The 13,135-nt window shown below is 44.7% G+C and overlaps 1 protein-coding gene across 1 annotated transcript in view; it reads right to left on the bottom strand.

The window, feature by feature from the left end:
* Positions 1-13,135, bottom strand: part of DOCK5 (dedicator of cytokinesis 5) — a gene marked incomplete at its 5' end in the record, with an annotated part of 211,157 nt that overhangs the window by 110,349 nt on the left and 87,673 nt on the right. The window contains 3 exons of the mRNA XM_082656932.1: positions 6,571-6,689; positions 9,868-9,964; positions 11,691-11,746. Of these exons, the coding sequence (XP_082513058.1) occupies positions 6,571-6,689; positions 9,868-9,964; positions 11,691-11,746 (272 nt within the window). The remainder of the gene's footprint in view (positions 1-6,570; positions 6,690-9,867; positions 9,965-11,690; positions 11,747-13,135) is intronic.

Raw genomic sequence — 13,135 nt, 5'->3', positions numbered from 1 at the left:
GGCTCTCTCAGTAAGTGACTCCTCCACCTGGAACCACTTTTCTCCTCTTCCTCCCATGAACACTCCCCATCTCTCGCTCACACACCACACCCTCCTCCAACTGCTAATTCTGACATCTACAGAATCTCAGAAATCTCTTCCTCAAAACCTAACTCTGGGTTGGCCATCTCTCCCACAGCTGCTGGAACTTATTCCTATGCCAGCACTCATAACCTGAACCACCCTGGCTTGCTGGCCTCTCCCCTCAGATGGTAAGAACCTATAGGACAAGGAGCTTGTTCAGTTTCATAGCCCTAGGAGCTAGTAGGCACTTTATAAAATGTACTGCATCAGTGAAATTCTGGATGGAGAAAGAATTGTAATTTCAGAGATAAGGGATCATCGAAAAGAGAATGTGAAATATTAAAGTCCCCATTGAATTGCTAGACCATCCAGAAACTGTTAGGCCTGGAATAATGAAACCATTATTCTGAGCTTCAGTAAGAACTTCCTGTAACTGAACTAAAATTAACTTACAACCAGCTAATTATTTGTGCCTCAGTCATATTGAGTCTAATACTTGATATCCATGCCATTATGACCCTTGGTTCTACCTAAAGGATTCATTCATTAAAAAAAAAGGAAAAAAGAGTCAATAAGCATTTACCACGTGCTGGAAATAAAGTTCCTGCACATTCCAGAAGGAGAATGCAGCAATAAATAAGTAAACTTTTATATACATATATGTAAATATATTAAAATTATATAGTAAATATAAACATATCAATATCATATATAAATATTACATACATTATATGTATATAATATTTATGTATACACACGCAGGATAATTTCAGATTATAAAAAGTGCAAGAAGGAAATAGGGCAATATGATAGGGTGTACCTGGGGGAAGGAGGCCACTTCAGATAGAACAGTCAGGAAAACTGTTCTGTGCATTCCTTTTGATACACAAATATATACCATCACCCCCTATATACTATGAGACCACTTCTTTTTTATTTATAGGTGAAGAGTCATGATATATTTGTATAACCATACACTTCTAAAATGATAGGGAAAATTAGGTACAGCCATCCCAGGTACAGACACCTGGGTCATGGTATCGACTAGAATCAGGGCTGAAAATATCCAAGATACTCGTGAAGAACCAGTAAGTGTGGAGTGAAGAGCCCTCAGCCTAAGTGGGGACAGTGAAGACATCAATGGGATTAGCAGATGTGGTAAGAGCCCTACAAGAAGTTCAAGGTTCTATGAGAACACAGAAGAAAGAGAGGAAGAACTCATCTATCTGCGATTGCAATAGGCTCTGCTAATACCATTGATCTGAAAAACACAGAACGCGCAAGCTGATTAAAATTCTGAAACCGCCTACATTTTATGCTTTTAGCATTTTCTGAATTGCCTCTTTCTCATCAGCCAGTCTTTAGAAAACGTAAATGAGACTTTTAAAAGCAAAGGTAAAACGACCCTGTGTTTGTTCATTCAATTCCATATAAAATGTTTCCAACTCATTGTCTTTCTGAGAAATTAAGCCCATAAAACTGTAGGGATCTTTTTTTCTTCTTGCAATCTATTTTCTACTCCTCGTTAGTTTTTTTTCAATGTTTTCTCATTTTAATTAAGATATTAGGTCTCATAATATGGTAAAGAAAGGGCTCTGAGACTCAGGGGATCCACTATGAGACAGCGCTTTGTTTGGGGCATATATTCACAAGTCCTTGGTCTCAATTATATGACACACTATTCAAAGCAATTTAATTATTGCCTGTCCATATCAGCCTGCTTGGCCAAGAGTTCCCCCCCAAGAAGGATGAAGATGGTCATTCTTTTCTGGTTCACTTTGCCAAATTAATTGTGAGTAGACACGCTGGAACACACCAAAGGAAGCGACTTTTCCATTTACTTTAAGGAAACAGATTTTGTTGCCACATTCCTAAGATTGTTCTACGTGGATGTTCTATGCAGTAGCTGGCCCCTGACACTTTCTGGGTTCCTGGGGAAGCAAATGAGGACAGGTGAGGAGAAAATCAAGCTCTCCCCATCAACACCAGAAGCCAAGGACTCAGGTCTCCATCTTTCCTCCCTGTTACACCCAAGCCTGCCCATTACAGAGTGCCTTTTCTCCTGTCTCTAGCTTCCACTAATCTCAGTCTTTTTATACTAGCAGCCATTGTCACAGAATTCAGGAGGGCAAGGAATGTATTTAATAATTTCTTTGATCCTCTCCGCAGAATAAGCCTGGGACACAGGAGCGACCAAAAAACAAACTGTGACCGCTTGAACTTAAAATAACACTCTGGGGCTTCCCCGGTGGCACAATGGTTGAGAGTCTGCCTGCCGATGCAGGGGACACGGGTTCGTGCCCCAGTCCAGGAAGATCCCACATGCCGTGGAGCGGCTGGGCCCGTGAGCTATGGCCGCTGAGCCTGCGCTCCGCAACAGGAGAGGCCACAACAGTGAGAGGCCCACGTACCGCAAAAAATAATAATAATAATAAAATAACACTCTGGTTTCGGTTTGAGGAATAGCTACACAAAATAGAGAAATCTAAATATTCTTCTAACTAGACAGTAAGGATACTCCTGTATTTGCTTAGAAGTTATCCCTCTTTTCTACCTGACGATCTTTGAGGTCTCACTTTTTACATTTCTATTCTGGGTGTCTTTTTTTTTTTTTTTTAAGAATTTCTAAAGAGAAGAAAAAAGGGACAAGAAGAAAAGAAACAGCTTTATCTTCAACAGCGGTAGAAATACAGAAGCCATCCTTTGAGTCATTTAGAAATTCTGAGGGCCACTGAGACAATCGGTACCACCCCACTGGGTGTCAGAAAACCTGGGTTCTATTCTTCACTTTCTTTCCCAAAGAATGCGGACCAGAGTCAAAAGCCTCTTTCTCTGGGCCTCCACCCCACCTCTCCCTCTGCAAAAGAATCAGTATTTCCTCTGTCCACCAACCTCTCCTCTTCCACTGTAAACCTTCTTTGCTGAAAGTACAGGGGACTTGGTCTCTATCTCTAATTCCATCACTAACTTGGCTAAGTGACTTTGAGCAAATTATTCCCTCTGGGATATGCCCATCTGTAAAATCGGGGGACCAGCAATGAGATCCATTCCCAAGGATAAGCGTCTTCAAGTCTATGGCTGAGACATTAAATTCAATTACTCCTCCAAGCAACTTCCTGATTAAATATATCTGACTCGGACCGTCTCGGTCCTGATGTACTCACACAGTGTGGTGGCTCTATATCAAATTTCCCCCGTATATAGCTCTTCGAAATGAATCTCATGTCTTTTCTGAGTATCTGGACCTTCCGGGAACCGGGATGGTTGGTGTCTTGGTCTTTCTGTGTCCTGTGCTGCACTGACCCTTAGCTCTGGGAGGACATGAATCCGCAGGGGCCCAGCCTCTCTTCCCATCCATCCATCCTAGTGCTTTTTCTGTCAGCTAAAGGCTTGGCCTGACTAGCAAACGCTCGATTTTTAAAGAAAAGATTCCGGTAAAAGACAGTTTTCGCCTCTGGAAGTAGTGCAGGAAATCCTGGAAGCCCGGCACCAAAGTCAGAGGAAAGCAAAACTGGAAAAACACCCAAAGCGCCACCTCTGCCCTGTTCTGGCCATCGCCCCATCTCCTCCTGCCTCTCCTGAGAGCCATGCATCAAAGCAGGCTTGCAACTCACAGCTGAAATGCCCTGACACCAGGACGAAGCTTTCTATGGGAATTTTCTGTCCTTAGTAATAAGCGATCAGACGCCCGGCTTCAACCTTGAGATCAGCTTAATTACACTTCAGAGCATATCCTCCAGCAGCCAGTAATAACCACCAGTTCAAAAAGATTAGACTTGAGTAGCTTTAATCTGCCTGGATATGCAAAGATGGGATGAAAGGGCAATTCATGGTGTGTCCGGCAAGTCTCCCCACCCCCGCCTTGGTGACAGGCACTTTCTCTGCTCTAGATTTTTACAGGACTGCAGGCCAGCCCTAGGTTCTATTTTGCTGGTAAATTTTCAATGAGAGGAGATCAATCCTTTCAACAAACTGCATTTTAGCAATTAAGTTCACCTGATTCAACAAGATGTATTAACCACCTTCCACGACCAGGCTCTTCCGCAATCTCTTTTCCATAAGAAAATCGCATCAGGTTCATTCTGCCGAACTTGTATGAACAAAACAGCCTGGCTGACCAAACCTCACCAAACCATTTCGCCCACTGGAAGGTGGGAAACAGCACTGCACTTAATCTCAGGGTGAGGCATTAGAGAGTATGTTTATGATGACCAAACACCTCAGAATTCCTGGGACAGCTCCTCTTCCAAAAAGTCTTGTCCCGACGTCCCCACAAATATACTCCAACTTGTCAGTTTTCAAGACCCGAGTTTTAGTTGAGAAAATAGGATAAGTATGATGTGGGGTGCAGATTTGTGCCTATTCAAAAAGTATAACTGGGTTGTCACTGGAAAGGTAAACTTAGATATGACATCCAACCATCGTGTAGAAATCAATGCATAGGGGTCCCCCCTTCTAGCTGAGGCAACTCACATGGCAGGGAAGAAGGAAAAGAAGCCAAGTTCAGTTCACTGGATCTACTTTTCACGGCTGGGGAAACCCGCAAGATCCTGAGAGGCAGCAGGAAAGAATGAATGGAATACTTTAAAACTATCCACCTAGCGTAGCTCAGTGACTCTAGGGCTGGAAGGGAGCCCACCGGGTAGGTAGCAGGCACGCCCTTAAACGAGCTCAGGGCAAAATTCCATGTGGATCTAGTTCTCCTAACACTTTTCAACATGAATCAGCTCTTTCCTGAAGCAACGTAGTCAGGGGAGAGTCAGGGGCTGTCACATTTTGACAATGTACAGGCACTGTCCCAGGAATGTGACACAGATTATCTTATTGAATTCTACAGCAAATCTGCAAGGCATGTGTAATATATAATTACCACTGAAGCCGAGGAAAGGAAAACTCAGGAGGTCAAAGGACTTGTGTGGGCTGTAAAATCCTCTAGTGGCACAACCTGAACCAAAATCCCTGCCTGCAGAATCTGTGTTCTTCCTGCCTGGGTTTGTTTGCACTATTACCGGGTTTGTTATTTTTTTCTGAATATAAAAGCGCATACCAAGTAAAGGAGCAAGTTAGAATTTTTTTTTTTTTTTTTTTTTGGCCACACGGCGCAGCCTATGGGATCTTAGTTCCCCGACCAGGGATTGAACCCGGGCCCTCAGCAGTAAAAGCGTGCAGTCCTAACCTCTGGACTGCCAGGGAATTCCCAGCAAGTCAGAATTTAAGAACCAGCCGCCTGTCTGACCCCAATGCCCCCAGTTTTGCCATTTCACCAGGCAACCACGTCCTCCTTCACAGTGTTCCCTCCTTTCCTGATCAAGCACTGAAAACGCCCGGTAAATAGGTTCCAATGCAGGATCAGCAGTGCAGGCAAAGCTCGTCAGAAACTGCGGTGCATTTGCAGGCAGCATCTGCGTGCTTCCCTTTTCCTTTCTGGAATGATCCCTGTCTCTTGGACTGGAACCTAAGCTAAGGAGGCTCACTATCTATGGGGAGAAACACATAGACTAGCTACTGACTGCTCAAGGCCGCTCCGCCTAAGACCACACACAAGACAAAGGAAGTGACCTTGGATAAGAGGGGACAGGGAAGGGAGCTTCAGAGTCTCCCAGTCTGGCCAGAGCGACAGCGAGCCAGGCTGCCCCGAGGGAGGACGGACGTCCAGGGTGGCGACTGTTTCCAGCTAAGACATCAAGACTCTCATGCTCACGTTTGCAGAGTCCTTGAGGGTCTGCCTGCGCAATGATTTCTTTTTTTTTTTTTTCCCACGCTACGATAGTTAATTTTATTTGTTCAAGGACTCATCTTGCAAGCATTAAACCAAGCTTGGGCTTTGATTCTGGGAGCCCAGATTCACATACTTAGGAAAATAAGAGCAGACTGTGCTCCATGTATAGGGATGAAAACTAAAGGCTCGTGGTTAATCACACTGTAGTTTTAAGTTTCTACAGCCTAGCAGCCAGATGTCACAGGTCCTTTAGGTCCTTCTGGATGTCCCAGATGACTTCTTTTTATACCCTCACAACGCTATGGAGTAAACAAGGCAGATTTTGCATCATTTTAACAGATGGGTAAAATCCAGCAGACACTTGGAGACTTCAAGCACTTTGTCCAAAACCAGAGTCAGTCAGGGCAGGGCCTGGATGAGAAACGATGCTTCCTAATTTCTAGTCCCCTGTCTGTCCCCTACAGCTTGCTTCTTCTCCAAAGCATACAGGAAAGATAATAAATTCATAAATAATACTAATATAACAAAGAGAAAAAAGGAACGTGCGGGAATTACCATTTCTTCTTTCTACTCTGGATGGGTGGGTTCCTCTCTCCTTGGCATGGCCGCCACATCCCCGCTTTAAAACATATTTATGGTAATTTCACAAGGTTATGGTATGACTGCTAAAAAGAAATCACAGCTATACAAATATCTTTCCCTTCTAGAATAATTACCTGTGTCTACATGGCTGGGTTTAACCTGGTTAGTGGATTGTATTTTCTTCTCACTTAGGACTCTGTACCTACCTCCTAAATTTCTCATGAACTGGGACTGATAAGAAGAGAACTAAGAAATGTGTTGTAGAGAAAGGCGGAGGCTCTAAGATGTCTTTAAAGACACCAAACACAATGCCTGGTTTCATAATCTGTGGGAGAAAATGCGTGAGAGATAAAAGTACTGATGTAGATTAGGAAATCCTGTATTCATCTTTACACAGACTGAAGGAACTTACACACAGAATCAGAAAGCAAACACCAATAAAAATGCTTGTGTGGGGCCTCCCTGGTGGCGCAGTGGTTAAGAATCTGCCTGCCAATGCAGGGGACACGGGTATGAGCCCTGGTCCGGGAAGATCTCACATGCCACTTGCAGAGCAACTCAGCCCGTGCGCCACAACTACTGAGCCTGCGCTCTAGAGCCCGTGAGCTACAGCTACTGAGTCCGCTCACCACAACTACTGAGCCCATGCGCCACAACTACCGAAGTCCGTGTGCCTAGAACCCATGCTCCGCAGCAAGAGAAGCCACTGCAATGAGAAGCCCGTGCACCACAATGAAGAACAGCCCCCTCTCGCCGCAACTAGAGAAAGCTCGCGCGCAGCAACGAAGACCCAGTGCAGTCAAAAATAAATAAATTAAATAAATAAACTTATTTTTTTAAAAAACGTGTGTACGTACGCGCACATGTCTCGGGGCGGGGGGGCGGTGATTGAAACCTACAGATCTGAGTTCCCTTAACTTTTTTCCCAGTGAATCATAATATTTAAGTCTTGTTACTTTTTTTAATATAATATTTATTTATTTATCTAGGCTGCGCCGGGTCTTAGTTGCAGCACGCAGGATCTTCATTGCAGCATGTTTATTTGCAGCACGTAGGCTCTTAGTTGCGGCACGCGGGATCTAGTTCCCTGACCAAGGGTCAAACCTGGGTCCCCTGGATTGGGAGCATGGAGTCTTACCCGCTGGACCACCAGGGAAGCCCCAAGGCTGGCTACTTTGACATACAGATGTTTGAGAAAGCATTTCAGAAATTCTGCCTGAAGTGAACTGTCAATGCTTTAGGAAGGGACAGAAAAAAGAAAGCCAAGATTTCCATTTGAAATGGATCATTTCTGAATGGGTGAGCATGCTATCAAAAGAAGGAGCAGATTCTCAGCCCTATCAACTGATTAACATCCCCACAATGAATACCTTCTAGTCAACCAATAGCAGCTATAAGACATCTAAAAAATAACTCACAACAACAAAATAATTATTTTATGAGATGTCAAGATGAAGATGGGAAATGTGCTGCCCCCCCCCGAGAGGAGGGTGGAATTTTCTTTTTTTTTTTTTTAACTTAGAACTCAATTCTGCTATTAAATAGTGGAACTTCCACATAGGAAATCCTCAACCAGAGCTTAAAAGATTTTGGAAACACAAATACAGGAATCATATTTCTTCCTCCCTGGCTCACTTATTTCTCATTCCTAGTCAATAGCAGACTTGGCACAATTATCTGTGGACACGTACTAGACACAGATCATGAACTAAGCACAAGAGTTGTGTTTTAGCAAGAAGAAAACTCTAGCTCATTCCTGCTCTCCACTCTTGTAGACTACAGCTGTAAAAATCTCATTTCCCAGTACTTATTAGCTAATACGTTTTTCACCACTCGCCAATTTCCAGAAAGACTATGTTGAGGAACTCACCCATCCATCAACCTTGTTACATCCACCACTAACCAATCGATTAACCGGAACCAGAGAGTGCTTTCAATAGAAGGAGATCGATGTAGGCAAAGAGCTTAAAACATCATCTCTCCCCAGCTTGTGAGTTAAGAATTTACAGGTTAGCTCTCTCCTCAATGAAACATAAAGAGATCAAAAGATCACTTGCATTACAAGGCACTGTGCCCCAGGGGCCAGATGATTGGTTCAGGAGGAAGTGCTCCCATAGTCCAGAAGGAAACATTATGGATTGGTGTGTTTGGAGACACATTATGAAGAAAAAAGGACTTCAGCGGGGGCCTTGAAGGATGGGCAGGCGGAGAAAAATCACGTGCTTTTCCACAGAAGGGGTTGGTGATTTCTATTGCTGTGCTCCACCCTGGGAAACCAAAGCCCTGGGAAATGATCTTATACTAACTGCTAGAAGTTATGCTAGAATGAGTTTCGATTCCTGTTTTTAGTACAAGGGTCTAGAGTGAGGTGCTCCCAGTTACTTAGTAAGATCGGCTTTTGAGAGTTAAAATGTAGAATCAATATATGACTGAAAAAAACTTGGACGAACTAAGCCACATAAGGAAAGAGACTGGCTCCCAGGCATTGAGTCGAGTCCTGACTGATCTCATTCACACATTGGGCCGGGGAATATATCAGTACATTCCTAGGAATTCTTAGTCAGCCATGGAAGCCTGGAAGATGCCTACAGAAGGCAAGACCTCATGATGCCTACCCACAACGTCTCCAGGAAAGAGGAAACTTTAGAAAACAGTGTCTATGCATTCACAGTGCCTGAGAAAGGAGCTTCCTAAAGTGGACATGGGTGCAGGCTTGCTGCCGTCAGACTCAAGGTTCTTGGCCTCCTGCAAGATGGCTGCCCCAGGTGTTCTCAGCCTGATAATATTATTAAGTGCTAGATTTACCTTGCCTTGACTGCAAACCCACACACAAAACTTGTGATTATGGTTTATCAGGGAGAGCATGTGCTGGTTCCTGTGTCATTTCCCACTGACCTGGCATATCTTATTAGCATCCTAAGGTCAAACCATTGCTGTGAGAAACAGTACTATGAATTGGCCTCAAAAAGAAGACTCTTCAGAGCATGGTTTAATGTGATTCATGTTCCAGCATCGGTAAGGTACACAGAAGGTAGAGAGTGCACCCTCATAGGAGCCCTCATGGGGCTGAGCACTGAAACAGTGACAAATGTCTATTCACTGGGATACACACAGAGGCTAAGAGCAGGTCCCTCAATTTCCCCATTGATAAACTGGTAATAATTACAGCTACTTTATAGGAGTGTTATGAGGATTAATAGTTCCTGGCACTTAGTAGGGACAATGTGTTTGCAGCTCTTACTATCCTTATAACTTTACAATCAGCATGCGAGTTGGGAAAATACTGACCTAATGATTATGCCCACCTCCTCCACCACCCACATCATCAACCGCTCTACATGGCGAAAGTGGGAATCTGCTGGTTATCAGCCATTGCGCTGTCCGGGTAAGATACACCCACTCCATACAGAGAGCTAATGAGTGGCCGATCCCTTGCAGCAGAAAAGATGGGCTGAGGGCCCAGGAATAATGCCACAGGCTCCAAGCACCAGGGGCAAACTCACCACGTAGAGCTTGCGCCAGATGACGGCCCATTCCCGCAGTGTCGAGGTGAGCTCCTGTACCAGTGGAAGCTCCCCGGGAATCACAGTCTCGTGCTGCCTAAAGAGAACAGAAAGATGCTCCCTTCACTCGGGGTGGATCACCGTGGCTTTCCTTGATGGAGGTCATGATCCCCACAACTCAAAGATAGGAATGGGCTGGCTGGGCTTCAACCAAAAAAAAACCTTGTCCATTTAGGGAAGGTTTGGGTAGAGAATTTTTACCACATCAAGCAGCTGAGAAAAGAGAAAGAGCTTAACACACCCCGATTCTCGAAATGAATGGGTATAGAGCCCAGCCTCTATCTCCCCATTCTGGATCTTTACAGGAACTTCAAATACCAACCAGGCTGGCTACAGCAATTGCCAGGGATGGAAGCCCAAATCCAGTACTTTCGCTTGTTCTGCCAAGCAGCCATTTCACTAGGGAGGGTGGGTGGGTGGAGAAGTGTTCATGGCACAAGGGTCCTGGGGCTTGGAGCCTCACACAGGACCTGCTGTGGGACTGAGGTGGGACCCTCTTTTGCAGTGGTACTAGGTTTGTTTCTCATCTGCTGTCTCACTGCACAGAAAACGTACATATACCCAAATCCTCACTTAAAGCAGACTTTTAACAAGGCAAACCTGACACTCATGCACATAAATCCCGTCTGGTATTTTTATGATTAGCAAAAGGAGAAAAGGAGAGAGCAAAAGCAGGCAAACAAATGGGGATTAGTGGTGGAACTGCCAGGCGTAAATAAGAATACAAGACACCCCGTTAGGTTTGGATTTCAGATAGATTAAAATAATTTTTAAGCGTAAGTATGTCTCAGGAAATATATGAGACGTGCATGCAAAAAATTACTTGTTATCTGAATTTCAAATTTAACTGGGCATCCTGCATTTTACCTGGCAACATTAGTTGGTTGGGAATATGCCCCCAACCCTGCCCTTCCACCAACGTGGCTGTAAGTGACCCTGGAGGCTGCCTAGGAATCAGAAAGAAGATTCTCCAGGAGGGCAAGACAACTGTTTTTCAGCCCCGATTATGTGTGAATTTGGGCACGTCTCCATCTCTTGTCTATAAAACGAGGGTGCAGAACTTATGGCTGAGAATGTTCTCTGCCGCTGTTAGCCACAGTGCCTCTGTGACCCACTCCACACTCTCTAACGGCCCTGGGATTCCTGCTCCAGGCTCTCTTTATTCCCTCCTTAACTCTCCTGCCCGCTGGCTCACCAGCTAAGTGGATTTTCTCTGCAGAGCGCATTCGCACACATTAGTTAGTTCATAATTTCACATCAAGTTCATGACCTACGTGGGGACGGGTTTGTTTTCTCTGATTTGCAGGGGGAAAGCCCCAGGTGCACTGATTCGTCCAAGGTTCAGAGCTGAATAGTGCAGGTTGTTGTATGCTCACCTATCACCCCCCAAGGTTCCCAAACAGGCGGCTCTCAGGTCTTAAGGGCCAAAGAGCACCAAATATTCGTGTACGTGCACACTCACGCGCGCACGCACACACACACGTGCACGCGATCAGTGAGCAGCCAGTGCAAGAGGAAAGTAAAGGCCCTCTCCATTCATTATCTGTCTTTACTGTTCTGTGGAAGGCATAAGTATCGAAACAGAAGACAGAAGAAGGAAAGATGTCAGGAAACAGTTTTTATTCATTTCCCTTTCATCCGAGAAGTGGAATTGATGAGCTGAGACAATAATGCACAAAATGGTATTTTCTGACTTCATAAAATCTATAAGGATACTTTACATCTTCCTCACCTGGTAGGCGTCTTCCTACATTAGAACTTACCCACGGTCTTCTACAGTGGCCTCTTTCAAATGGATATATGTTTCAGGAAAAATACCCTACGGAGAGAAGAACTTGGGTTACGTGGCCGTAAAAATCTCAGCCCAAAGTAAGGAGGACAGACAGCAGCAAGGATGAGTGGGGGAGGGGAAAGGACGCCTGGATAACAGCTACAGTTTGCAGTCAAGGTTGCGGGACATCAATTACATCCCCTGCCTACCTAAATGAAAGCAAGCCTGAAACACTGAAAAGGTATAAATTAATCCTCGGGTTCAGAGAGCATAAAATAAATGCTCTGTAAATGACCAGGCATACATGCCCGGGTCAGCTCAGAGCTGCCATAATGGTAAAGTGTTTAATAGTGAGATCTTAAAACCCCTCCAGGTCTTACATGCCATGATATGCTTCCCTTAAAGGGTTTCATATAATTAGTGAGATGGAGGGCTATGTACTTACTGGCCCATAAAATTATAGTGATTTTCTAGAGTCATTCCCCTCAGCACTTTCACTTAAACAAAATGCATGGAATCAATTAGGACTTGTTATCTGGTTATTTTTAGCACTTTCCAGTCTCAAATTGCTCTCCATTCTATGTCCCTAAGAGGCAATTCGTCGACGGTATTGTGACATTGCCCGTGGGGAAACTAAGCCCAGAAAGACCTAAGAGAAACACTGTAAAGTGGTGGGTAAAAACTGCAGAACTGAAGATTGCATCTAACCAACAGGAAGCAAGCCATGGATGTGAGTTTTCTTAAAAGCCGAAAGCTTCTGTTATTCAACCGCATGATATGCTCATCAATAAACAGAGACACTGCCATCTAGAAAAGCACTGCTGGTCCCTGTTTTATGGTACTTCTCAGGCCAGACCGGGAGAAGCAGAAGAAGCTGTTCAACAGGCCCCATTGGCTCAACTGCTCATAGCCCTGAGCCTGTAGATGTGCGACCACGTGGACACCCAACGTCAGGGGAGACTGATCACAGGATGGGAGAGGGATGGCTCACTCCCTGGGAGGCTGGGTCAGGGATGCGTGCGTACCCAGTGATCCTTAATCCATTCAGAGCCAGAAAACTAGTGCATTTCAACCCCGGTTGGTCTTGCGTCTAGTTTTATGTGCTATGTTTATCTGAGCAATTCTCTCCTTTCTCTCTTTTAATCCTTTGCCAGTAAAACAGGAAACAGCAAGAAAATTGGAGACTATGCTGCTCCCAGCATTGGTGATGACAAGGTAGATCCTGCCACTGCTCGAGTCAGAAGCAAAATGGCCATCCTTTCCCACCAGGCAGGAAGAACCAAAAAAAAAGGCACAGGCATACCCGCCCTTCCTCGCGTTCAGAAACGGGCAGGTGTGGGGCATATGAGTGAGAAAGCATCATCCCAAGCTTGTGACTCATGAAGACCCAGAACACACGTAGAGACAAGGTAACACCGACCTCTTTCATTATAGGGA

Source organism: Grampus griseus (genome assembly GCF_964374135.1).
Source record: "Grampus griseus genome assembly, chromosome: 6".
Classification (NCBI taxonomy): Eukaryota; Metazoa; Chordata; class Mammalia; order Artiodactyla; family Delphinidae; genus Grampus; species Grampus griseus.
This window is presented reverse-complemented; position numbering and strand designations above follow the sequence as displayed.